This window comes from Drosophila bipectinata, chromosome 4, assembly GCF_030179905.1.
Source record: "Drosophila bipectinata strain 14024-0381.07 chromosome 4, DbipHiC1v2, whole genome shotgun sequence".
Lineage (NCBI taxonomy): Eukaryota > Metazoa > Arthropoda > Insecta > Diptera > Drosophilidae > Drosophila > Drosophila bipectinata.
In genome coordinates this window covers 15153725-15178609 of record NC_091740.1, presented here as the reverse complement: position 1 = coordinate 15178609, position 24885 = coordinate 15153725, and the positions used below count along the sequence as shown (strand labels likewise).

General features: G+C 36.2%; 1 protein-coding gene across 7 annotated transcripts in view; it reads left to right on the top strand.

The window, feature by feature from the left end:
* Positions 1 to 24885, top strand: part of PMCA (plasma membrane calcium-transporting ATPase 3) — a 138575-nt gene that overhangs the window by 49973 nt on the left and 63717 nt on the right. For all 7 annotated transcript variants that reach the window (XM_043213482.2, XM_043213484.2, XM_043213481.2 and 4 more), the window contains 5 exons: positions 6647 to 6960; positions 7014 to 7212; positions 7266 to 7477; positions 7538 to 7689; positions 22845 to 22983. In XM_043213482.2, coding sequence (XP_043069417.1) covers positions 6647 to 6960; positions 7014 to 7212; positions 7266 to 7477; positions 7538 to 7689; positions 22845 to 22983 — 1016 coding nt within the window. The remainder of the gene's footprint in view (positions 1 to 6646; positions 6961 to 7013; positions 7213 to 7265; positions 7478 to 7537; positions 7690 to 22844; positions 22984 to 24885) is intronic.

Sequence of the window (24885 nt, the reverse complement as noted above, 5' to 3'; positions counted from 1 at the left end):
AATCTAAGTGAAACATTGCAGTTAACGGAATCAAATTGGGAGGAAATTAACTTGCTGTTGGCGGCACTAGAACCTATTTTTATAGCCACTCAAAAATTGCAAATCGAACAATTATATTTCGGCGATTTTTATAAGCTTTGGCTTGAAACGAATTTAATACAACAAATATTTCAAAATAATCGAAATAATTTTAAGAAACTCGGTGTGTACTTTTACATGGTTGGCCCACACTTGAAAATTTCTAGTAGAAATATAACTAAATAAATTAAATAATTGAGGATTCCATGATTAAAAAATTTTTAGGACCTGTTTTTTTAATAAAGAGTAATATTGTCATTGCAGATGCCATTATTAAAAAATGTTTCTTCACATAATTCACATAATCGAGTCTTCCTTTTGTAATGAACACTGTTATTTATGGAATTATTAAGGAATCCTTGATTATGTACTTTAAGGACATTCGATACATCATTTGAAAGGTACTGCGCCACAGATCATAAAAATGTAAGCGGTTTCTTAATAGTCCACTCGGTTCAGAAGTTATTCGCATTCAATTTTTATTTTCAATTTTTATAATAAAAATTGAATCGTAACACTTATTTTAAATTTTTATACCCTTGCAGAGGGTATTATAATTTTGGTCAAAAGTGTGCAACGCAGTGAAGGAGACATCTCCGACCCTATAAAGTATATATATTCTTGATCAGGATCACCTCCTGAGTTGATATGAGCATGTCCGTCTGTCCGTCTGTCCGTCTGTCCGTCTGTCCGTCTGTCCGTCTGTCCGTCAGTCTGTCCGTCTGTCTGTTTCTACGCGAACTAGTCTCTCAGTTTTAAAGCTATCGTCTTGAAACTTTGCACACACCCTTCTTTCCTTTGCACGCAGTATATAAGTCGGAACGGCCCGGATCGGCCGACTATATCCTATAGCTGCCATATAACTGATTGATCGGAAATGGTATAACTTTGGTGTTTTTAGAGTTAGAGAGTTCAAATTTGACATGTGAGCTATTTTTGGCAAAACATTACGTCATGCCAAATTTCATAAGGATCGGCCGACTATATCCTATAGCTGCCATATAACTGAATGATCGGAAATGACCCAACTTTCGTGTTTTTGAAGATAGAAAGCTGGAACTTAGTACAGATTTAATTCTTGGTCAGTTGATCCAACCTACCAAATTTCATTAGGATCGGCCGACTATATCCCATAGCTGCCATATAACTGAACGATCGGAAATGGTATTTGGTAGAAATATCAACTTTCGTATTTTTGAAGATAGAAGTTTGGGACTTTTTTTAGATTTTGTATTGTAATAAATTGGATTATATATTCCTATTCCCATAAGGATCGGCCAACTATATCCGATGTTTGCGATATATATCCGGTTTTAACTGCAAGGGTATATAAACTTCGGCTCCGCCCGAAGTTAGCTTTCCTTTCTTGTTTTAATAAAAATTGAATCATAATTTTTATTTTAATTTTTTTTATAAAAATTGAAAAATAATTCTTATTCTTAATTATTATTATAAAAATTGAAAATAAGAGTTATATTTCAATTTTAGCAATAGAAATTTTTTTTTTTTTTTTTATTATAGCTTTGCTTTTATTTATTGCAGGGACCGTAAATAATGATTATGAGTTTAAAAAAATTGAAGCCCAAAACAGTCTCCAAAAAAATTGAAAAAAATTGTCATAAGTTAAATTTTCATTGCGAATTCAAAAACAAGATAAATTTTTTTTTTCAATTTTTATGAAAAAAATTGATTTTTAATAATTAAAATTAATTTTAATAATAAAAAATTAGTAATAATTATTAAGTATCAATTTTTATATAAAAATTACGCATTAACTTTTATTTTGTAATTTTTATTATATAAATTAAAAAATAAAAATTATTCGATAACTTTTATTTTAAAAATTGAAAATAAAGATTGAATCTATATATCTTTTGATCCGTTGAAGCCAGATCCAATATATATGTATATATATGATCAACACATCAATACCTTTCAGATGGTATATAATAAGTATGTATATATACATACATATATGTATGTATGTAATAAGTTTTCAACGGATCAAAAGATATATAGATTCAATCTTTATTTTCAATTTTTAAAATAAAAGTTATCGAATAATTTTTATTTTTCAATTTATATAATAAAAATTACAAAATAAAAGTTATTGCGTAATTTTTATATAAAAATTGATACTTAATAATTATTACTAATTTTTTATTATTAAAATTAATTTTAATTATTAAAAATCAATTTTTTTCATAAAAATTAAGAAATAACTTTTATTTTGTAATTTTTTGCTTTTTTAATTATAACCGTTACAGTCCCTGATTTATTGAATCTACTCTTAATTTTGAGACTAACAATAAGTTGACGAATCTTAACATTAAAATTTAACTAACAGTATGCTAAGACTGCATTCTGGTTGTGCGTCCCTCAGGTCGGTCGCTGGGTGGGTAAGTCATTGCGACGAAGACGTGATTGGTTGCTCAACCTTGTTATACCTCTCGCCAGGTAATAAGGGTGCACCGATAGCTTGGTTAAGTACTTTACCTTCTGTTCTGCGATCGCTTCTTTGACTGGTCGAATGTTTCAGTCGCGGTGTATGTTTTCGTTGCGAACGTACCACGGTGCCCCGGTGATTGTTCTCAAGATCTTCGACTGAACTCTTTGAATTATGTCAATGTTGCTATTGCTGGCGTTCCCCCATAACTGGGAGCCGTACATCCAAATAGGTTTTAGTTCCGAGTTGTACAGCAGGACTTTATGTTCAAGGCTAAGAGGTGACCGAGCGTTGATAAGCCAATGAAGACCGCTGGCTTTTAGCTTTAGGTGTGTTCTTTTGGCTTCAATGTGCCGGCGCCATGTGAGTCTTCTGTCGAGATGTACTCCTAGGTATGTTACTTCGTTTGCTTGTGGGAGTAGAGTGTTGTTTAGTGTTATCGGAGGCCAGTTTTGCCTGTTCAGAGTGAACGTAACATGCTTGCATTTTAGTTCGTTCACTTTAATTCGCCAGTCTGACAGCCATTTTTCGACATCGACCACATGATGAGCTAGCTGCGCAGTTGCTTGAATCGGGCATTTTGAGCGGCTAAGAATAGCTGTGTCATCGGCAAACGTGGATGTTGTTAGACGTGTGCTTGTCGGGATATCTGCTGTGTAGAGGACATATAATATTGGCCCTAGCACGTTGCCTTGAGGAACTCCAGCTCCAACAGTGTACTCATCGGATATAGCGGTATTGCACCTCACGACAAATTTTCTGTCGTGAAGGTAAGACTCCAAAATCTTGTGGGTGCTGTAGGGGAGCATTGTCTTGATCTTGTACATTAGACCTTCCAGCCAGACTCTATCGAATGCTTGAGAGACATCTAAAAATATGGCAGTACAGTACTCTCGTTTTTCGAACGCGTTCCGAATTTCGGATGTTATCCGGTTGACCTGCTCAATTGTTCCATGCTTTTCACGAAACCCAAATTGGTGTGACGGGATTCCTTCCTGGATTCTCAGGTATGTGTTTATCCGAGTCATTAGGCATTTTTCAAAGAGTTTAGATAGGCAAGAGAGTAGGCTTATAGGTCTATACAACGTGGGGATAGTGTGGTCTTTTCCCGGCTTTGCTATCATTATTATAATTGACTTTTTCCATCTCACTGGAAAGTGGCCAAGTTTTGCGATGGCATTAAATAGCTGGGTGAGAGTGCAAACGGCACAGTATGGGAGCTCAATGATCATTTTGGGAGTTATGCGGTCGCAGCCCGGGGATTTTTTCGGATTCAGTTGTCGTTTGATGATGTTAACGATTTCGTTTGGGCGAAACTCAATCGGCTCATGTTGAGGCTGGGGCTCATCTGATAGAGTCGGCAAAGTAAACGCATTGGTGGCAGGATTTGGTTGGAAGACATTTTTAAGGTGTTTGGCAAACGTACTGGCTCTGTCTGCGTCGCTGCGCGCCCACCCGCCTGTGGAATTTCTAATAGGCATCACGGTTTCTTTCGGTGAGCTCAGAGTTGGGTGAGCTCTCCATAGTGAGTGTTTCGTACTGTTAGTTGACAATTGCTCTATGTAGCGGTGGTGGACATACGTTTCTTCTTGCTGTAGAGCTTGATCAAGTTGACGTGAGGCATGTTTGAAGCGTTGCTTAGCAGATGGCGATCTGTGACATTGCCATTCTCGACGTAAGCGTCGCTTTTCGAGGACGAGCTGTTCGATTTGTAGATTTGTCTTCTTTTGATTGCGTTGTGTGTTTATAATTTGAGGTGTTGAAACTCGAGCTGCAGAGACGAGTACAGACTCCAGCGAATTAACAAAACTGTCTACGTTGGCTTCGTCGCTGAGGTGAGGACTCAGCTTAATGTGTGAGCTGATGTACTTCCTGTACTTAACCCAATTGGTTTTATGCGAGGTCAGATTTGATGATTGATCCCATGTTCCTGGGTGTTGGAGTAGAGTAAAAAGGACAGGCGAGTGATCAGATGAAAGATCCGAAAGGCAGTCGGCGCATATCAGATTTTTAGGAATGTTTTTGGTAATCGCAAAGTCAATTAAATCGGGAAGTTTCTTTGGGTCTGCCGGCCAGTATGTTGGTGTGCCAGAAGAAGCATAGTCTAGCTTGTTCTTAGCTTTGATAATTGCATTATAGAGCTGCTTTCCTTTTGGGGTCACAAGACGAGATCCCCAGTGTGTGTGCTTGGCATTGTAGTCTCCTGCTGCTATGAAGTGGTCTCCGAGTGAGTTGAAAAACTGCATAAACTCATCTTCGGCTATGGTGAAGCGTGGGGGGCAGTATACGGCAGCTAGAGTTAATTGCTTGCCAGTATTTAGGTGTATATTTATTGATGTGGCCTGTAGGTAGTTTTTTGCAAATTTCGTATGATAATGGTGCTTGATACGGCTTCTGATTAAAATTCCAGTCCCGCCGTGTGCTTTACCGTCTGGATGATTTGTTCCATAGAATGAATATCCTCGTAGTTGGAAATTGTATCTGTTCGTAAGATGTGTTTCTGAAAGCAGCATTACGTCGATTTGATTGTCTAGTAGGAATTGCGCTAACTCGAGTTTATGCTGCGAAACGCCGTTAGCGTTCCATGTAGATATTCGTAGGGAAGTCATTATTTGGATTGTTGTGAAACCAGCATTTGTATTAATAGATTTTGGTTTCGCATTAGATCTTGCATAGTTGTACGCATAAACGACATGAACTCCGTAAGGCTTTGTTGTAGACTGCATATCATAGCTTCAAAGTTACTTTTTGACTGCTCCGGAAGTTGATACTGCTGAGCCGTGTTCGGTTCTTGGTGTGCTGATTGCGGCAGTGAGCTTTTTGAGGCTGGGGTAGCCAGTCCTGATTTTAAAGCGCTTGCGTATGTGACATTTTTGTCAGAGTTTATAAGTCCTAGTGAGGATCTGGCTGCGGTCGAGAAGAAGACTTCAGGGTTTGTCCTGGAGGCTATGAACTGATTATTTTGGGTGCGGGCAGTAAGTCCCCTCTGGTGGATGCGAGTTTTCAGCTCCTTATAAACTGGGAATAGAAATTGAAATAAAAGTTTATTGTTTTTCTGGATTCACCGTTAAAAAATGGTATATGTGCCCTTTTCCCACTCCCCACAAAGGCTTTTTTGTCGTTCAATTTGTTTGAACTCATAAGTCTTATTTGCAGTCCCTGCAAAAAACACCAAAGTTATACCATTTCCGATCAATCAGTTATATGGCAGCTATAGGATATAGTCGGCCGATCCCGGTCGTTCAGACTTATATACTGCGTGCAAAGGAAAGAAGGGTGTGTGCAAAGTTTCAAGTCGATAGCTTTAAAACTGAGAGACTAGTTTGCGTAGAAACAGACAGACAGACAGACGGACAGACGGACATGCTCATATCAACTCAGGAGGTGATCCTGATCAAGAATATATATACTTTATAGGGTCGGAGATGTCTCCTTCACTGCGTTGCACACTTTTGGACAAAATTATAATACCCTCTGCAAGGGTATAAAAAGCAGGGACCGTAATCATTATAAGTAATATTTTAAAAATTACTTTGTGTTGATTACTTATCGATTTTTAATTTTTTAAATCAAGACTAATCATTAGTTTTGAGCAAAAAAAATAAAAATCACAAATAATCATTAAGCTTCAGCAAAAAAAATAAAACTAAAAAATAATGATTATTCGTGATTTTTATTTTTTTCGCTCAAAAATAATGTTTAACAATAGAAGAATAAATATAAAAATTAAAAATCATCAAGGATATTCATAGTGTATCCTTAAAGGATAGAAACGTGCTTGTCATGCTTGTTTTATGTTGATTGGAAGTGATTGATTTATTTATTTAAAAATAGCGACAATAATCATTATTTACGGTCCCTGAAAAAAAGTGCAAAGTTCTTATGTGTGACCAGCAATCAGAACGTTCCGGCAACTGAAACTGAAATTTGTTTATTATATTTATTAGTTTTTTGAAAAAAAATTTATGATTTTTTAACGCTCAATAAAAACGAAACGTTAAGTTCAGCGGTGTAATAGATTTGGAAAAATAAAAAGCTGTACTATGGGAATAAAATACAATCATTATTGCCTAACTTTCATATTTCTGACTTTTCATGTTACATTTTTCGTTTTATTTTAAGGTATTATTGACAGCACTGTAAGCGAAAACCGTGAAGTAGTTGCTGTAACTGGCGATGGAACTAATGATGGCCCAGCTCTTAAAAAAGCCGATGTAGGCTTCGCTATGGGAATTGCGGGGACAGACGTAGCAAAAGAAGCGTCCGATATTATACTAACCGATGATAACTTTAGCAGCATTGTTAAAGCTGTAATGTGGGGAAGGAATGTTTATGATTCCATAGCCAAGTTTTTGCAATTTCAGTTAACTGTTAATGTGGTTGCTGTAATTGTTGCATTTATAGGAGCATGTGCGGTCCAGGATTCGCCTCTTAAAGTAAGTTTAATTTTAAATCTCGAAATCGAGTTTTTAATGTTTAAACTTTATAGGCAGTGCAAATGTTGTGGGTCAATCTAATAATGGATACATTGGCATCGCTAGCATTGGCTACGGAGCTACCAACACCGGATCTTTTGCTTCGAAAGCCATATGGTCGTACCAAGCCTTTGATTTCACGCACAATGATGAAAAACATTCTTGGGCAAGCACTTTACCAGTTGGTTATAATATTTGGATTGTTGTTTGTCGGTATGTTTCTATAAATAGAAAATTTTCTCTATATAACTTTTTATGAATTACAGGTGATTTAATACTTGATATTGAGTCTGGACGTGGACAAGAGATCAATGCAGGACCAACACAGCATTTTACTATTATATTTAACACATTTGTCATGATGACGTTGTTTAACGAAATAAATGCAAGAAAAATACATGGTCAAAGAAACGTTATTGAAGGATTGTTTACAAATCCCATATTCTACACAATATGGATATTTACTATGATATCACAGGTAGGATTTTTTTTACATGTAAATAAATATTTGATACGCTTAAATGATATTTTTAAATAGGTATTGATAATTCAATATGGAAAAATGGCGTTTTCTACAAAAGCCTTAACGCTAGATCAATGGCTTTGGTGTATATTTTTTGGAATTGGCACACTTGTATGGGGCCAACTGATTACCTCTGTACCTACAAGAAAATTACCCAAGATACTATCGTGAGTAAATGTTCATTGTTATTAAGCTTATAGGATTAAAACGTCGTCTAATTAAACATTGCAAAGAAATAAAAAATCGTAGTTAGTTTACGTATTAAGAGTAAGCTTTTGGATACAAACTATTATTAAAATTGTTACAAATCATTATTATAATTGTTACAAATTATGATTATTTTTTTTATATGTCGGGTAAAAATCACAGTTTTCAGACATTTTTATTTGTATATCATTAAATTGTAAGTATTGCAAATCATTAAATGTAACATTTTAGTATATAAATAATTAAATAATAAAAAATACTCCCCCTCAGAACGTGAGTTTTAAATATTATGTATTACCAGTGTTTCCATAAAATAAAAACAAAAATTAAAATTGAAAAAAGTTTTAAGAATTATTTTAATGTTTCATTATATCCATTAACCATTTTTATACCCCTGTCCATTTTTATCTTATTTTTTATACCCTTTTTATAATTTCTGTCAAAGGTGTGCAACACAGTGAAGAAGACTTATCCGACCCTATAAGGTATTTTTATTTTTGATTAGGTTCTAAGGATCCGTATGTCTGTTTTTTTGGGAACTAGGGTATCAGTTATAAAGCTATCTACCTAAAACTTTGCATACTCTGTTGTTTCCTTTGCTTGAAGTATGGTATATATGTATCTAAGTCGGAACGGCCGTCATCAGCCGACTATATCCCATAGCAGCATAAGGATCGGCCGACTTTTTCCTTTAGCTGCCATATAACTAAAAGATCGGAAATGACGCAACTTTTGGTATTTTTCAAGATAGAAGCTTAGGAGTTTTTTTTTAATTTTATATTTTAATAAATTAGTTTTATTATGAAATTCTCATAAGCATAGGCCAACTATATTCGATATTTGCGATATATGTATATCCGATCTTAACTGCAAGGGTATATCAATTTTGGCTCCGGCCGAAGCGTTCCTTTCTTGTTTATATCTAATAATAAGTAAGCCTCATTGGAATTTTTAAATTGCTTAAATCCTAGGGAGCATAAATTATTTATTCTCATAGTGTACTCGTAGATGTTGCATAGTTACTGTAGCATACTGTCGAATACAATTCATTTTTTAAGACCATCAAATTTTGGGAGGTAAATGTAAAATGAGTTACAAAATTGTTCCCCAATACCCCATAATTGTTACCCCCTAAGGGATAACCCTTGAGTTTGCATAAGTGTGGTGTAAACTTTAATTTAATTACTTAATTCTACTTAAATAAACTTAACTTAAATTTAAATTCGGGGAAAATTCTTTGCCCTAGCTATGCCGCACTGTATAAACAGTATAAACACACACAGTATAAACAAAAAAGCTCCAGTCCTCCAGTTTAAGGACCGGACAGCAAAAAATAAAATTTCTTTTTGGGACACTAGCTATGAGTTTCTTCTTCATTTAATAAATGTATGATTCAAAAATTTTAAAAAATACATTTCTTTATTTTTAATTAATGTTTTCAACAAATTGTAGCAAAGAAAATTTTTGGAATATGTTGGTACCTTTTTTTAAATTAGTATTTTTAATTTTATATTAAAGTTGACTAAATAAGAAAATAACTACAAACTCAATTTTAAAAAATGCATAAAAACAGACTGAAAAAAGGCAAAGTAAAGATTTGTGTCTGCTCACTTCCCTAAAAATCATTAATCGGTAGGGTATGAAAGCACAATTCACAACAAAAACTTAAAAGCAATCGGCGTTTTAAGTGATGTCGACTGAAATATACCCTGTTCCTTTCTCAGTATATTGATTTTTAATGATTCGTAAAAATATATGTATACAAAACACTTTATTCCTAACACCTAATCTTATTCCTAAATAAATTTAAAATGTATGCTAAAATATTAAAAATTTAATATAATTTCTTTAGTCATTACACCAAATAACGAATACCCGAATTTGGTTAGGGTAGCAATCCTGAAAAGTTAGACAAATCAAAAATTGCGCTGGCTTCGAAACGAAATCGCACGCACATATGCACCCATGTTTGTAAATGTGTGACTCGCATACATACAAAGATCAATCGAAGCGCAGTCCAACCTTCTTCATCGCGCTCCTTTCAGAGACTGAGAAACAAAAAACATTCAATGAGAATATGAGCGTAAGACGAACGAACGATGAGCGTAAAAAAGACATTAAGCTCTGGGGCCTGTCGCAAGAAATTTTCGCAGCCATTTTCGTTGTATGAAATGGGTTGTCTATATGCTGTATTTTTAGTGGTCGAAGTTTGTATAAGGCTATGGAAATACTAGTATACTCCATTTCGGACTGGGGCTGTGTGGTAGTGCCTATACGATCAAGCTAAATGAGGCTAATGTTATTCTGTTGTGCCATCTCGTGAGGAGATGATCTACAGGCTGACTGTTTTTGAGTTGCTTGAGATCGATACGAATGATTTGATAGCCGTCACTGGCTGTCACTGAATATTTTTACTTCACCGTTGGAATAGGATTTTTTTCTGTAAAAATAACACAGCCACACAAAAAAAAATATTTTTTCGGGTCTGGAGGTCAGACCATGTTTTTTATATGTTTTCGGGGTTGCTGAATCCGAAACCGAGGTCCAAAAAACCCCAGCACGTCAGGGTTCTGACATAATCTCAAAAAACCTCATACAAAATTATATTGGAGTCCGTGGGTCAGACCATGTTTATTATATGTTTTCAGGGTCGCTGAATCCGAATCCGAGGTCTAAAAAACTCCAGAATTTCAGGGTTACGACATAACCTCAAAAACTTGCTAAAATTTTTATTTCCGAGTTCTGGGCTCAGATCATGTTTACCATATGTTTTTGGGGTCGCTCGGAAAATAAAAATTTTATCAAGTTTTTGAGGTTATGTCGTAACCCTGACATTCTGGAGTTTTTTAGACCTCGAATTCGGATTCAGCGACCCTGAAAACATATAAAAAACATGGTCTGACCCACGGAATCCAATATATTTTTTTTTTAAGGTTATGTCAGAACCCTGACGTGCTGGGGTTTTTTGGACCTCGGATTCGGATTCAGCGACCCCGAAAACATATAAAAAACATGGTCTGTCCTCCAGACCCGAAAAAATATTTTTTTTTTGTGTGGCTGTGTAATTGCCACTTCGTCCTCGTACGCCACTACTTTTCAGCCCCGTCTTTCATCTTGCATAGAATCGAAAGCATTTCTGCAGATAAGAGAGGTTTTGGGTTTGGCTAAGAGAGGTTCTTAGGAGGAGGCTGGTTACCGACTTAAGCAAAAGGGTCTTAAGCAAAAAGGATGATAGACCTATTGGTCTAAAGTCATTTGGTGTCGTATGAGAGTATAAACACAATTGGTGTTCAAACATCATTTGGTGTCCCATACGTGACTGAGTCATGGCTGTATAAGTTTTCCCAGGAAGAATTATCTTTTGAAAATGTTCAAGATCCAGTTCATGGCGATTTCGACCACATGTTGGATTTGCGCGGCTATTTTTTCGTAGGGACCAGCAGAATCGTACGGTTTTAAGCCGTGTATTGCCCAGTGTAGAGTTTTCTGGTCAAAGCTTGGATTAAAAATTGTGGGAGGGACGCTATCGTCTGATGGACTTCCTGATTGTGGAGAGCATCCGGGGAAGTCCAGCAGCAGAGATTCGTGCTAGGCTCACTCGTGTTAGTCCAGGCGCCATCTTTTTTTTTAGGATAGTTTGATTTGGAATGGATTTTCTATGTCTGAGTTGAAAGAGTTCCAAGAGAAGCGCTTCGCTTTACGAATGGTTATCTTATATATGGCCAGGGAGGCCTTGTAGTCAGTCCAGCGTTCTGGTTCTGAGAAGCACCAGGGGGCTTAATTCGTTTTATTGGTTTTGCTTTTGGAAGTGCTCTTTTCTTCGCTTTTTCTTTTAATTTGCTATTTTTGTTTTGTTTTTTGGGGAAATGGTTGCACCAGAACGATCAGACTTTTTAAGTTTTGCGGATGGTCTTGTAGTTGTGGTGCGGTGTTCTTTTCAAGGGTTTTGGAATATTTGGTCCAGTTATTTTTCCTGGGGTTTTGAACAACTTTTTTTGAAAATTAAGGATGTCTCTATGGTTGAAAAAAAATTCTTGATGCAGAGGAACAGTTTTGACCTAAGTTTTAAGTTAAAAAGGGTCTTACCGAGGTCTTGAGCGTTGCAGTTGCATACTATTAGTAGGCCCATCTTGATCTTCTCGCTGATTTCTGCTAGCTTTTCCACTAGCTCTTCTGCCGGCAGTACTCTAATTAAAGTTTTACACGGTCGCTGCCGTGTTGTCTGCGTCACTGTAAGTACGGAACAAGAATGCAGGCTCTAGTTATATATTCTGTTTTGACTGCTAGCACCATGTATTCCTTGATTCCTAGTCCAAAGACCCTTCCACCTTCCAACCAGGGTTTTTTGACCAGGACGATGTCGGCTCAACGCTCAGCCAAATGGATCAAGAGAGCAGCCGAGGCTTCCTTATAGTGGTGGAGGTTTATTTGAAGAATCCGCATCTGCTAAATTTGCTAAATAAAGTCACAGTGGTGTGGACTTAGTCCTCTTCGTCGTTGGTGATGTGTTGTTCATTCGACTAACTGCCATGCAGCTCAACAAAGAGGGGTTCGTAGTTTAGCAATCCTTAGCTTACTTTATTCCAATCTTCGGCGTCTGAAGCTTCAATCTCTTAGGCCAGTACCTCTGTCATCTTAGCTACGGATCTGTACACCTATAATGATGACCGAACTGAATCCGAATTTTAGCTATCCGTGAGCGTTCCACTAATCTCTTGTCTCGAGGTATCCTGCCATAAGGGTGGTTTCCGTCAACTGGTCCTAAGAGTATGCGGCTTTTTGCATTCTCTGCAAAACCTGGCACGTCTTGGGAGCGCTTACACTTGGGTTGTGGTGGCTCTTTTTTGGGCTCCTTTGCATGGAACGTTTATTTTGGCCCACTCCATCTTCTTCAGCCAATCCTCTGACCCTTTAGAGCAGTGGTGCCCAAGCTCAGCATACGGGAGAGGGAACTCCCATACCAATGCAAAAAATCACCAATACATTACACTATGGACAAAAATCCCGTTTTTGGTGCATAAACTCTAGTTTATAAGATATTGACTTGAAACTTTTTGTGTTGTATTATTTAAACTAAAACAAAGTTTTTATTTTTGTTTTTTTTCTTTAATTTTTCTACCGCACAGTGGTTAAAAATTCACTTTTATTTAAGAAATTATTAAAAATTATAATTTGAATCACATTTGGTATTACATCATAGAAAAATAAAGTTAAATTCTGTTACGTATTTCGAATCCATTGTTAAATTTTACGAACACTGAAAAAAATTGGATTACATTTTTTTAATAACTCAAAAATTGTAACTTACTCTTATCCTTGCATTTTAGTTTTCAATATCGTCCGGTACCTTTTCTTCTAATTCGACTTCAAAAGTGTCACTTACATCATCGTTGCCATTTTCTTCATCTTGTCTTCTACGTTTATACGGGATGTACTTCCGTCTTTGTGGCCAACACCTGGGGATATGATTGGCGAATCCAAAAGATCGACAACCTCTCCTGGCAGAGGCATCCTGTTGGTTTTTGTCAACCAAGAACTAGACAGTAATGAATCAGACGAATCCATAGCTCTGTGATAGACATCTGACATATTGTCAATCCGGCTACATTTTCTGGCATGATTTTTTCGGTCAGCCTTGAAAAGTTTGTGTCTTGCTTCTGATGCACTTTCTGCTAAGGAGCCAACAGAAACAATTGATTTTTCAATGATTCAATTGTCTAATAAACTCTAGAATTTTACAAAAATTTCATTCGATTGAATAGCATGCTCGTATAAATCCAGGTTTTTAATCTGATTGTCCATGTTTTCTTTTTCTTCTAATATAAGAGACGTTGTTTCCTTTAAGTATGCTATTTTTAGAGGACGGCAAAATCGTATGGACTGAGGCGATTTATTTAACCAAATGACTCTTTGTTTTTGATCTTTCATTTTTATGGGAATAATTGATGTAACAAATAGAGAATCATCTAAAGATTGAGACTCTGCGATGCTTAATTTTTGTTTGTATAAACTGTGACCAGTAGACTAATCAAACCCATAGCTAAAAATAAGAGTTCACTGAGTAAAATCTGAAAGTATTTCACAAACTTCCTTTTGCATCTGTAATATTCTTGAAGCAGTAAGGTTCAATAAGTTTTTCAAGGAAACTTTTGCTTCATTTTCGGTGCATGATATTCCAGCAGGTATACATTTTAATTTCTCCTCGGTTATTTTGGAATAAGACGGGTAAATATCGCAGCCATGTTGTTTACTAAGTTGTTTTAAATTTATGTATTGCTGCTTAGCAAACCCATTTTCCATAAAAAAAATCGAATGCCTTTTCAGAAGTTATTGGACTCGGAGCCAGCAATCCAGTTCTATTAGTTTTTTTATAACTTCGTTTTCAGTTGATTTTCTGGCAGAAATGTTACTACACACAAAGGGGTTGAATTTTGATTTTTTTTCGCAAGTTCAGATGCCAGCTTTATTTTGAGTCGTTTACCAGCAGCTTCATATGTCAATTTCGGACGACCACCTTTCTTCTGTGGGGATTCATTTATATTAGAAAGTCCTATAGTCATATTGCCGGCTAGCCACATGGCGTGTTTTTGTCTAAATCGCTTTGTTTCGGCAGCATCGTGGCAAATGTTTGTTAATGTAATTAATAAAGTTAGTAATTTTATTTAATATCGTTTGGTTTATTGTTTCGATTTGATGATCGCCATTCAATTTGTCGAAGATGTAAGTCTCCAAGCCTTCTCGCGAGCGTTTGTTGCTTTCCCAAATTGCAAGAAGAGCCCCGTGACCAAACACATATGTGCCTGGATAAACGAAAATTTAGCAAAAAGGAGCAAAAATGAGCAAAAATTGTTAATTGTATGACAACAAGGACACTTTTGTAGTTAATTTCCCGTTCTTACTCTTTTGCAACGCTGTGCCATTAGAAAGTTATTCTCCACAAAACGCAAACACAATTGTTAGTTAAAATCTATAAAGATATACAGCCATTAAAAAAAAGGCCCTACAACAGTTTATTACTGTGACAAATATGCAGAGCTTCTTACCTAAAAAACAAGAAAGGAAAGCTAACTTCGGGCGGAGCCGAAGTTTATATACCCTTGCAGTTAAAACCGGATATATATCGCAAACATCGGATATAGTTGGCCGATCCTTATGGCAATAGGAATATGTAATCCAGTTTTTTACAATACAAAATCTAAAAAAAGTCCCAAACTTCTATCTTCAAAAATACGAAAGTTGATATTTCTACCAAGTACCATTTCCGATCGTTCAGTTATATGGCAGCTATAGGATATAGTCGGCCGATCCTAATGAAATTTGGTAGGTCGGATCAACTGACCAAATATATAATCTGTACCAAGTTCTAGCTTTCTATCTTCAAAAACACGAGTTGGGTTAAAGTTGGGTCATTTCCGATCGTTCAGTTATATGGCAGCTATAGGATATAGTCGGCCGATCCTTACGAAATTTAGCATGTCGTATTATTTTGCCAAAAATAGCTCTCACCTAAAATTTTAACTCTCTAACTTTAAAAACACCAAAGTTATACCATTTCCGATCAATCAGTTATATGGCAGCTATAGGATATAGTCGGCCGATCCGGGCCGTTCCGACTTATATACTGCGTGCAAAGGAAAGAAGGGTGTGTGCAAAGTTTCAAGACGATAGCTTTAAAACTGAGAGACTAGTTTGCGTAGAAACGGACAGACAGACGGACAGACGGACATGCTCATATCAACTCAGGAGGTGATCCTGATCAAGAATATATATACTTTATAGGGTCGGAGATGTCTCCTTCACTGCGTTGCACACTTTTGACCAAAATTATAATACCCTCTGCAAGGGTATAAAAATGATCGGCGAAGAACAAATTCATCGCTTCAGGTCGGCCATTTTGGCAGAAACAAAAACAAGAATGAATTTCTTGCAGTGAAAAGTTTTCGGCACTCCAACAACAAAATTCATTCGGATTAGTACGATTGAGAAGAATAGGGAAACACGAAAAATTGTTATTGTAATTACCCTTATGCTGGGACCAACGAAGCTTATGGCGTGAGCAACGGAACCTTATGGCGTAAGCAGTCACACACAACTCGGTATGCATGAGCAAAAACAAATGAGCAGCGAGTGCAATGGGATGAGCCCCACCGGTTTAGGGGTATTGGCTCTTTGGTGGCATTTCTTCTCCACGTAATTGGAATTCTTTTCACTAGCCGCTGGAGGCTTGTCTTTCTCTACTGCACCTAAAGGTGCCATTATTGCGCTGGGGACGGGAAATGGCACTATGGTGGCAGCTTTGAATGGTGCCAGCTTTGGTGGCAGCTTTCAGCCTCGAGTTGCGGAGGAAGATTTCGATGTTAACCGGGTCTGGACTGGCAATATAATTAAATTAGTAAAAATTCTTCTAGTGCGTTTGACAGGTCAGGATATTGATCCAATTTGAACAAAAATAATTTTTAAGTAATATTTATACACCCAAATAAATTTAAAAATAAAAGACGGCAATGAATAATAGAAGATCTACATATTTGAATCATTTGTTCGCAAAAAATTGTCCGATTTCCCAATTCAACCCTGAAACCATCTATTGATTCTTACAGCAGAGGTGTTTTTTGTTTGAGTATCGGCGCTATAATCCAAATCACTGTTTATTGTGGCGAACCGCATGCCTATGCGAGCGCGTGCAATCACTAAATATTAGGAAAGTTATTCAGAAAAAAAATGTGAGTTTTAGAGTTTGTGCTTATACTAGATGTTATTTTAACAAGAAAGGAAAGCTAACTTCGGGCGGAGCCGAAGTTGATATACCCTTGCAGTTAAAACCGGAATATAGAATAGAATCTGTACCAAGTTCCATCTTTCTATCTTCAAAAACACGAAAGTTGGGTCATTTCCGATCGTTCAGTTATATGGCAGCTATAGGATATAGGCGGCCGATCCTTATGAAATTTGGTAGGTTGGATCAACTGACCAAAAATAGAATCTGTATTAAATTCCAGCTTTCTATCTTCAAAAACACGAAAGTTGGGTCATTTCCGATCGTTCAGTTATATGGCAGCTATAGGATATAGTCGGCCGATCCTTATGAAATTTGGCATGTCGTAATATTTTGCCAAAAATAGCTCTCATGTCAAATTTGAACTCTCTAACTCTAAAAACACCAAAGTTATACCATTTCCGATCAATCAGTTATATGGCAGCTATAGGATATAGTCGGCCGATCCCGGCCGTTCCGACTTATATACTGCGTGCAAAGGAAAGAAGGGTGTGTGCAAAGTTTCAAGACGATAGCTTTAAAACTGAGAGACTAGTTCGCGTAGAAACGGACAGACAGACGGACAGACAGACGTACAGACGGACATGCTCATATCAACTCAGGAGGTGATCCTGATCAAGAATATATAAGGGTCGGAGATATCTCCTTCACTGCGTTGCACACTTTTGGACAAAATTATAATACCCTCTGCAAGGGTATAAAAACTGGGATAATTATCAACAATGATGGTCAACGCAATTACACGGCTAAAATGCAATATATGGCAAACTTTGATCAACTTGATTTTTGATCAATAGGTGTACCGAGAAAACTGTTCTGGACTGGTTTAGTGGAGTCTGAAGGTCATGAAGCAGTTGAAATTATGCGTGAAGGAAACAAAAAAAATAAAAATTGTCGGCCTGTGTAATCGGCTATTGGGCTAACCGGGAATTGTGGGATCGACCGACTACATGCCGTAGCTGGCATATACATACCTGATTAATCGGAAAATCTGTAAATGGTTTTTTAGAATTATATAAAATCTACTAGCTGACCCGGCAAACGTTATTTTGCCACCAAATGACTTTATAATTTCTGTACAAAATTTAGTCAGTTCTAGACTTATGTATTATAAAGTCATCTGGAGCGCTGTGAACCGGGAGTGAATATACAGGGTGACAATAAATAACCCGGATAAACTTTGAAGCAATCTATTATAAATGTGCTATGATGCAGCCCTTAAATAATTGCATTTATCGATAGCTTGTACTTTTCTGAAACAAATATATTTACATCTTTGTGATTCCCATCAATTTGATATTTGTTTCGGGATGTCTAACAATCGTTGTGCAATTTTAAAACTGTTTCAACAAGGAAATCGCCAATGCGACATTGTTCGTTTACTTGGCATACCAAAACAAACGGTCTCTGACGCTACCCGGCGATTTAATGAGCTTGGCCATGAAGGTGACCGACCCGGACGAGGCAGAACATGCACCGCTAACACTTCCAGAGTTCGCCAGATCGTGAAAAAGCGGATCACTCGGAATTGCAGAGTCTCGGCCAGAAAAATAGCCCGTGAAATCGGAGTGAATCGAGAAAGTGTTCGGTTGATTTCAAAAAATGAACTTAAGCATAGTACTGAGTTGACGAAAATCCGCTGTCCAACGAGTGACAACTGTCAAACTCCATATAAAAAAACGGTGTAAAAAAGGAAAGAAGAAGAAATTTTTGCCTTCTAGATTTTGCGGGTACTGAGTCGACGAAAATATTATCGATTTTAATCGTGTTGCCGGATTAAAAAAAAAAAACAGCTGCTCTCGGGGTGTTAAAAGAAATATTTGAATTTATTTTTATAGGTGTGACATGGAGGGTCAATTGACCAAACAAAAAAATAGTCGGCCCGAAAAATTTTCGACGCGCCAGGACAAATTAAAATTAATTTCTGCGGTCAAGACGAAGCCCATAATATGGGATTTGACCCACAAGGGGCATTTTAATTCCATAAAATGGCATTGAAATGATTTGTGATTGATTTTGATTTTGATTTTGACCCAGTTTTCTATTTCTTAATCAGCTCCTTAGCGGCGAAATACATAAACAAAACACCAACATCCAATCGTTTTGAATTCATTTTGGCTTATTTGTTTTTTGTTTACAAACAACAGCTGTTCAGTATTACCTTATTTTTCATTTTTTTGGTCACACTAGCTCGGTAGTTGAATAAAGTGCAAAATCGCTATCAGAATTTCAACAGCGGATTTTCGTCAACTCAATACTATGCTTTAATCACAAGCCCTACAAGCTCCAAAAAATGCATCTTCTTACTGATGACAATAAGCGCGTGAGACTCCAAAGATGCCGTCAGCTAAAGCGTCGCGCCGCAGGTCAAAAATGCGAGCGTATTCTCTTCACGGACGAGAAGATATTCACCATCCAACAGGCGCACAATCACCAAAATGACAGAAGCTGGTCTGCTAAAGCTCCAGGTACCTCTGCAAAAATCGAGTGCCATCAATGTGAGCATTCTTTAATGGTTTGGGGAGGAATATGCGCCACCGGCAAAACACCCCTTGTTTTCATCGATCAAGGGGTCAAAATCAATCAGGAAGTGTACCGCCTGGACATTTTGGAAACTGTTGTGCTTTCTTGGGCCCAGCAGCACTTCGGTGATACGGAGTGGACGTTTTAACAGGATTCAGCGTCCCCCCATAGAGCCAAATTGACTCAGGACTGGTGCAAAGCCAATTTTTCGGACTTTATCACATCCAGTGAATGGGCACCTTACTCGCCAGATCTTAATCCGATGAACTACAGTGTGTGGTCTATTTTGGAGTCCAGGGGATGTGCTTAACGCCACATATGTTTGGAGGCGCTGAAGCAATCATTGCTCCGAGAATGGGATCGATTATCGGAAGAAGACCTGCGGCCCGTTGCGCTAAATTTTCAGAAACGTTCAGGGCTCTGCATCGCAGCCCAAGGAAGCCACTTCGAAACCGGCTGAATATATGTTAACACAATACCTATTTAATAGTTGTGTAACTGTGTTTTTGTCAAATACAGTTCCTTAAGAAGTTATGATCAAAAAAGTTTGTCCGGGTTATTTATTGTCACCCTGTACATATTACATAAGGCAAACATTATTTTTAAGTTATTATTTGATCGTAATTCAGCAAGTCAATCCCTTAAAGCTATAGCGTAAACAATATTTTTTGTTAGTCCATCTTTAGCTAACACATACAAACTGGATGGTTTACCCACTAGAGAGAATGCCACGTATAATTGTCCGTGTGAAAAACATGGTGTTCTTAAATCTAAGCCACAAATAGACATCGTTTGACCTTGGGATTTGTTGATAGTCATTGCAAATGCCAATCTAATCGGAAACTGAATACGTTTGAATTGAATTGGCGCATCTGTAAGTATAATGGGAATCCGTGTTATTAGTCACCTCTAAACTTTCCATTTAAAATGCCGGCTTCGATCACGTTTTTCATTAATTTTTGAATGACTAATCGCGTACCGTTTCACAGTCGGGGCGGGTTCAAATTACGAAGTATGATAATTGGAGATCCAACCTTAAATTGTACATTATGAGTTGGCATAATGGAGCGAACAACTATACTATATATCTGCCATACTAATGATCGCTCGAAAATGTCAACGTTCGTTTTTTATACCCTTGCAGAGGGTATTATAATTTTGTCCAAAAGTGTGCAACGCAGTGAAGGAGACATCTCCGACCCTATAAAGTATATATATTCTTGATCAGGATCACCTCCTGAGTTGATATAAGCATGTCCGTCTGTCCGTCTGTCTGTCTGTCCGTTTCTACGCAAACTAGTCTCTCAGTTTTGAAGCTATCGACTTGAAACTTTGCACACACCCTTCTTTCCTTTGCACGCAGTATATATGTCGGAACGGCCCGGATCGGCCGACTATATCCTATAGCTGCCATATAACTGATTGATCGAAAATGGTATAACTTTGGTGTTTTTAGAGTTAGAGATTTGACACGAAAGCTATTTTTGGCTACATGCCAAATTTCATAAGGATCGGCCGACTATATCTTATAGCTGCCATATAACTGAACGATCGGAAATGACCCAACTTTTGTGTTTTTGAAGATAGAAAGCTGAAACTTAGTACATATTCTATTTTTGATCAGTTAATCAAACCTACCAATTTTCATTAGAATCGGCCGACTGTATCCTATAGTATAACTGAACGATCGGAAATGGTATTTGGTAGAAATATCAATTTTCGTATTTTTGAAGATAGAAGCTTGGGACCTTTTTTTTAGATTTTTTATTGTAGTTTATTGGTTTTATTATGATTTAATCATAAGAATCGGCCAACTATATCTGATGTTTGCGATATATATCCGGTTTTAACTGCAAGGGTATATCAACTTCGGCTCCGCCCGAAGTTAGCTTTCCTTTCTTGTTTTTATATAGAAGTTAGGGACTTCCTGTAGACTCTAAATGTTTAAGGATCGACCAAACTATATCCTATACCTGTCATATAACTGAACGATCTGAATTGGTTAGGATACAAACAACTTCGTATCCGCTCGAATTCACATTTCAGTTTTTGTTATACCCTTGCAATGTGTATTATAATTTTGATGAAAAGTGTGCAACGCAGTGAAAGAAATATATCCGACCCTATAAAGTATATATATTCTTGATCAGGATGACCTCCTGAGTTGATAAATTTTCGTCCGTCTGTCTGTTTACGCGAACTTGTCTCTCAGTTTTAAAGCTTTCGACTCGAAACTTGGCACACCTTTCTTTTCTTTGCATGCAGGTCTAAGCCGGAACGGCCGGGAACGATCGAAAATACCCCAACTTTTGTGATTTTAGAGCTGTGAATCCCATAGATTCTATTCACGCAACAAAACCTGCCATTCACTGGTTGTCGAACACTCCACGTTCATTTCCGACATTTCACGATACAACCATTCGTTCTTCGGATGGGTATTCTACATCTATGAGTTAAAATGCAGGGAAAAGTGATACGCGAAGCTGATCATCTCAAAAGAGTAAAATTAAAAAAAAAAAAAAAAAAAAAACCTTAATCAACAACGATAAGATTCTCGCCGAGTCTTTGCTTAAAACCTGCGCAACTACGGGACTGAGCGGTCGTCCTCCTTTGCGCGGCTCCGGGAAAAAAAAGAGTTTAAATATATAACAGTTAGCTAACCAAAATCTGAGGTAACCCAAGATAAGGAAAAAAGTAGCCAAAGGAAAAACAAATAAAAAAAAAACTGTTGCATAAATGTTCAAGATAAGCATAAGTGCTAACCTCAATGAGCATATGCGTAATTAGCTCAATGAGCTTAAAAAAGCCACAACCTCTTTTTATAAAATTGACTATTTTAGTGCCCATTCGAACTTTTCATTTAACGAAATGCTTTCATTGTTTTTTGCTGCTTTCGAACACACTCACATGTTAAACACTTGTGCGTTTTGCCCACCTCTGATATATCGTATTGCATTTCAGATGTAGAAGAGCCCCACAAACAAATTACGAAGTCACTACTGTGTCGAGTAAAATGAGTCTGTGTCGAGTAAAATGAGTTAAAGAGTCGTATGCGTCAAGCACCGGCAACGTTGGAAAACCCACGGAATGATAACACATCAATTAAAAATACGCTAGACGTCGTCTTCGTCTAAAATCTCTACTCCGCAGAAATGCACTCCGCCTTCGAACATTGATGATATTGAAGCGCTGTATTTCTCGATGTATCTCAAGCCCATGAGCTACATGTGTCGTACCTCTTTAATGAGTCTCGTCAGGAAAGAGAAGATTCAAGAAATAGTCCGAATTCTGTTAATGAAGATGGGTGATTGCGCATGTAGGGTTTATAACCAGTACTCGGAGAATACATAGGTACATTTTATTTGTGTGAATGCATATAACATGAAAAAAAAATCTTCTCCGATACCATTATTTATATATAATATATTCTAAATCAGATGTCTTAGATGGAGGATTTGGATGGAGACTCCTAAACAACAATCCTTCGCCCCCCAATAATAGCATATTTTTGCAACAGGATGTTAAGAATGTACGAGATGATATTTAAAAAAAAATGATTCCTCTTTATATCTGAAAAACAGACAGCTATCGGAAACGGTATTTGCTCCCTCCCATGGCTGAAAAGCTGTTTTGGTCGATCTGAATACTAAGTTTAATAGTAAAAGTAAAATGTTTATATGTATGTATACTCGTATTTCTGTTAAGAAGAATATTCAATCTAGGCACATAGTCAATACTTAAAGATACATCCTGATTAATGCTTTTACGTCTAAAAAAGTAAATTTTGGCATATTTATTAATTAATTTTCTTTTCAGATGGGGTCGCGGCCATCCCGAAGAGTACACAGATGCTATGAATTTAGGTGAGGAGCGTTTTGATTCCATTGATTCCGATAAGAAGCCTAGAGCTGGTCAAATTCTGTGGATTCGTGGTCTTACCCGTTTGCAAACCCAAGTAAGTTTCTAATTAAAATAATTATTTATTCATTCTTGATTAAAATAAAGTTGTTAATATCATAAGTTAAGATAGATTTAAATTTGTGAAATATATGTTTTTAATTTATTTTTTTATGCCCGCTATTCGTAGAGCATCCGGGTAAAGTATAAAGTATACCGCATATAGTATTATATAAATATTGTTGATCAGCATCAAAAGCCGAGACGATGTAGTCCGTCCGTCCGTACATATGAATTTTTTTTATTTTTTAGATTTTAGATTTTATAGAAGTTATGAACATTTTCATTCTGATTGCCAGTATTCATTGTTAAGCGTTTGGATCTCGAAGAACTATACGATTTGGCAACAAAGCTCATATGATACCCATGCATATTAAGTTAGTGTCAGAATATTTTCTTATTGGATGTTTTTAAGAGGAGTGATAGACTTTTTGTTATGCTTTTTTACTGGAATGATTTAATTGTTTAAAACCCTACAAGAGTATGCAACAGTTAGTTAGTTAAATTGTGGTTAAAAGAGATGAGTACCGGGTATCATATAGTCGATAAACTCGATTATAGCCTACCTTTCAAGTACCTTTTATTATTAATGAGTTTTGGAGAGCTATAAGTATGTTTCAGTTTATACGTACAATTTTTATTGGATTTAGGTCATAAATTATCAATAAAGTTTACAAAATTATAATTTATAATTTATTAGGTTTTATTAGGTTTGTATACGACGTCTTATGAAACTTATACTATAAGTATGAGCTTTAGATTTTTTTTTAGGTATATTAACATGTCTTTAAATTATAAAAAATATCAAAGTGTTTTTAATTTGTAAACTATACCATACCATTTTTTATTCGTTTTTGTTGGGGTCTAATAAATACGTATTGCGTATTAATTCATAATATTAATACGTAATCTTGTCGTATTATGCAACAATTTTTAAACTTTGGGAAAAAATCTTTGAAAATATGTTAATTATATTAATTATTCCCATGAAAAGTAAAGAGCTTGTATTATATAATAACTAATAAAAGTTTTTTACTATATATGTATTTATTTATATACATATTTACATATGTATAATTTATTAGTAAAAGATTACACCTACCGTAAATATATAAATCGTATTGCGTATTAATTCATAATATTAATACGTAATCTTGTCGTATTATGCAACAATTTTTAAACTTTGGGAAAAAATCTTTGAAAATATGTTAATTATATTAATTATTCCCATGAAAAGTAAAGAGCTTGTATTATATAATAACTAATAAAAGTTTTTTACTATATATGTATTTATTTATATACATATTTACATATGTATAATTTATTAGTAAAAGATTACACCTACCGTAAATATATAAATCGAAAAAAAGGAAAGCTATCTTCGGGACGATTCAAAGCATTATACCCATGCTATGTTTATAATTGGAAGTCATGCATACATGAATGCATGTATGCATTCCAAATTTTCGGTTATTTGGGTTCAACATATCTGGAACTCAACTCATCGCTCCGAAGTAGTTTGAACTGAGTGAATGAATGTTGAATGCACGTTGTATTCTATGCAACAAAAAGCCAAAGTCAAAAGCCAAAAAGAAAATAAGTCAATTAAAAACCATAGCAGATCGAGTAAAATAAAACATGGCAAAGCAATGTATTTTTGTATTCGGCGTTTATGGTGTTTGGTTTTAGCTCTAAGCGAAATGAGCACAAGACCTTGGATCAAAGCTTACTATGTGCTTACTATGTAATAAAAATATGTATATGCATATGTGAATATATATTTATATGTAAAATTTTTCTCTTTACCAACACTGTAAATCTAACAAAACTCTAATCCTACTCTAATTCCTACATTCCTACATTAAAATTGAATTTCCATCCCTTTTTATTTTTTTGTGCT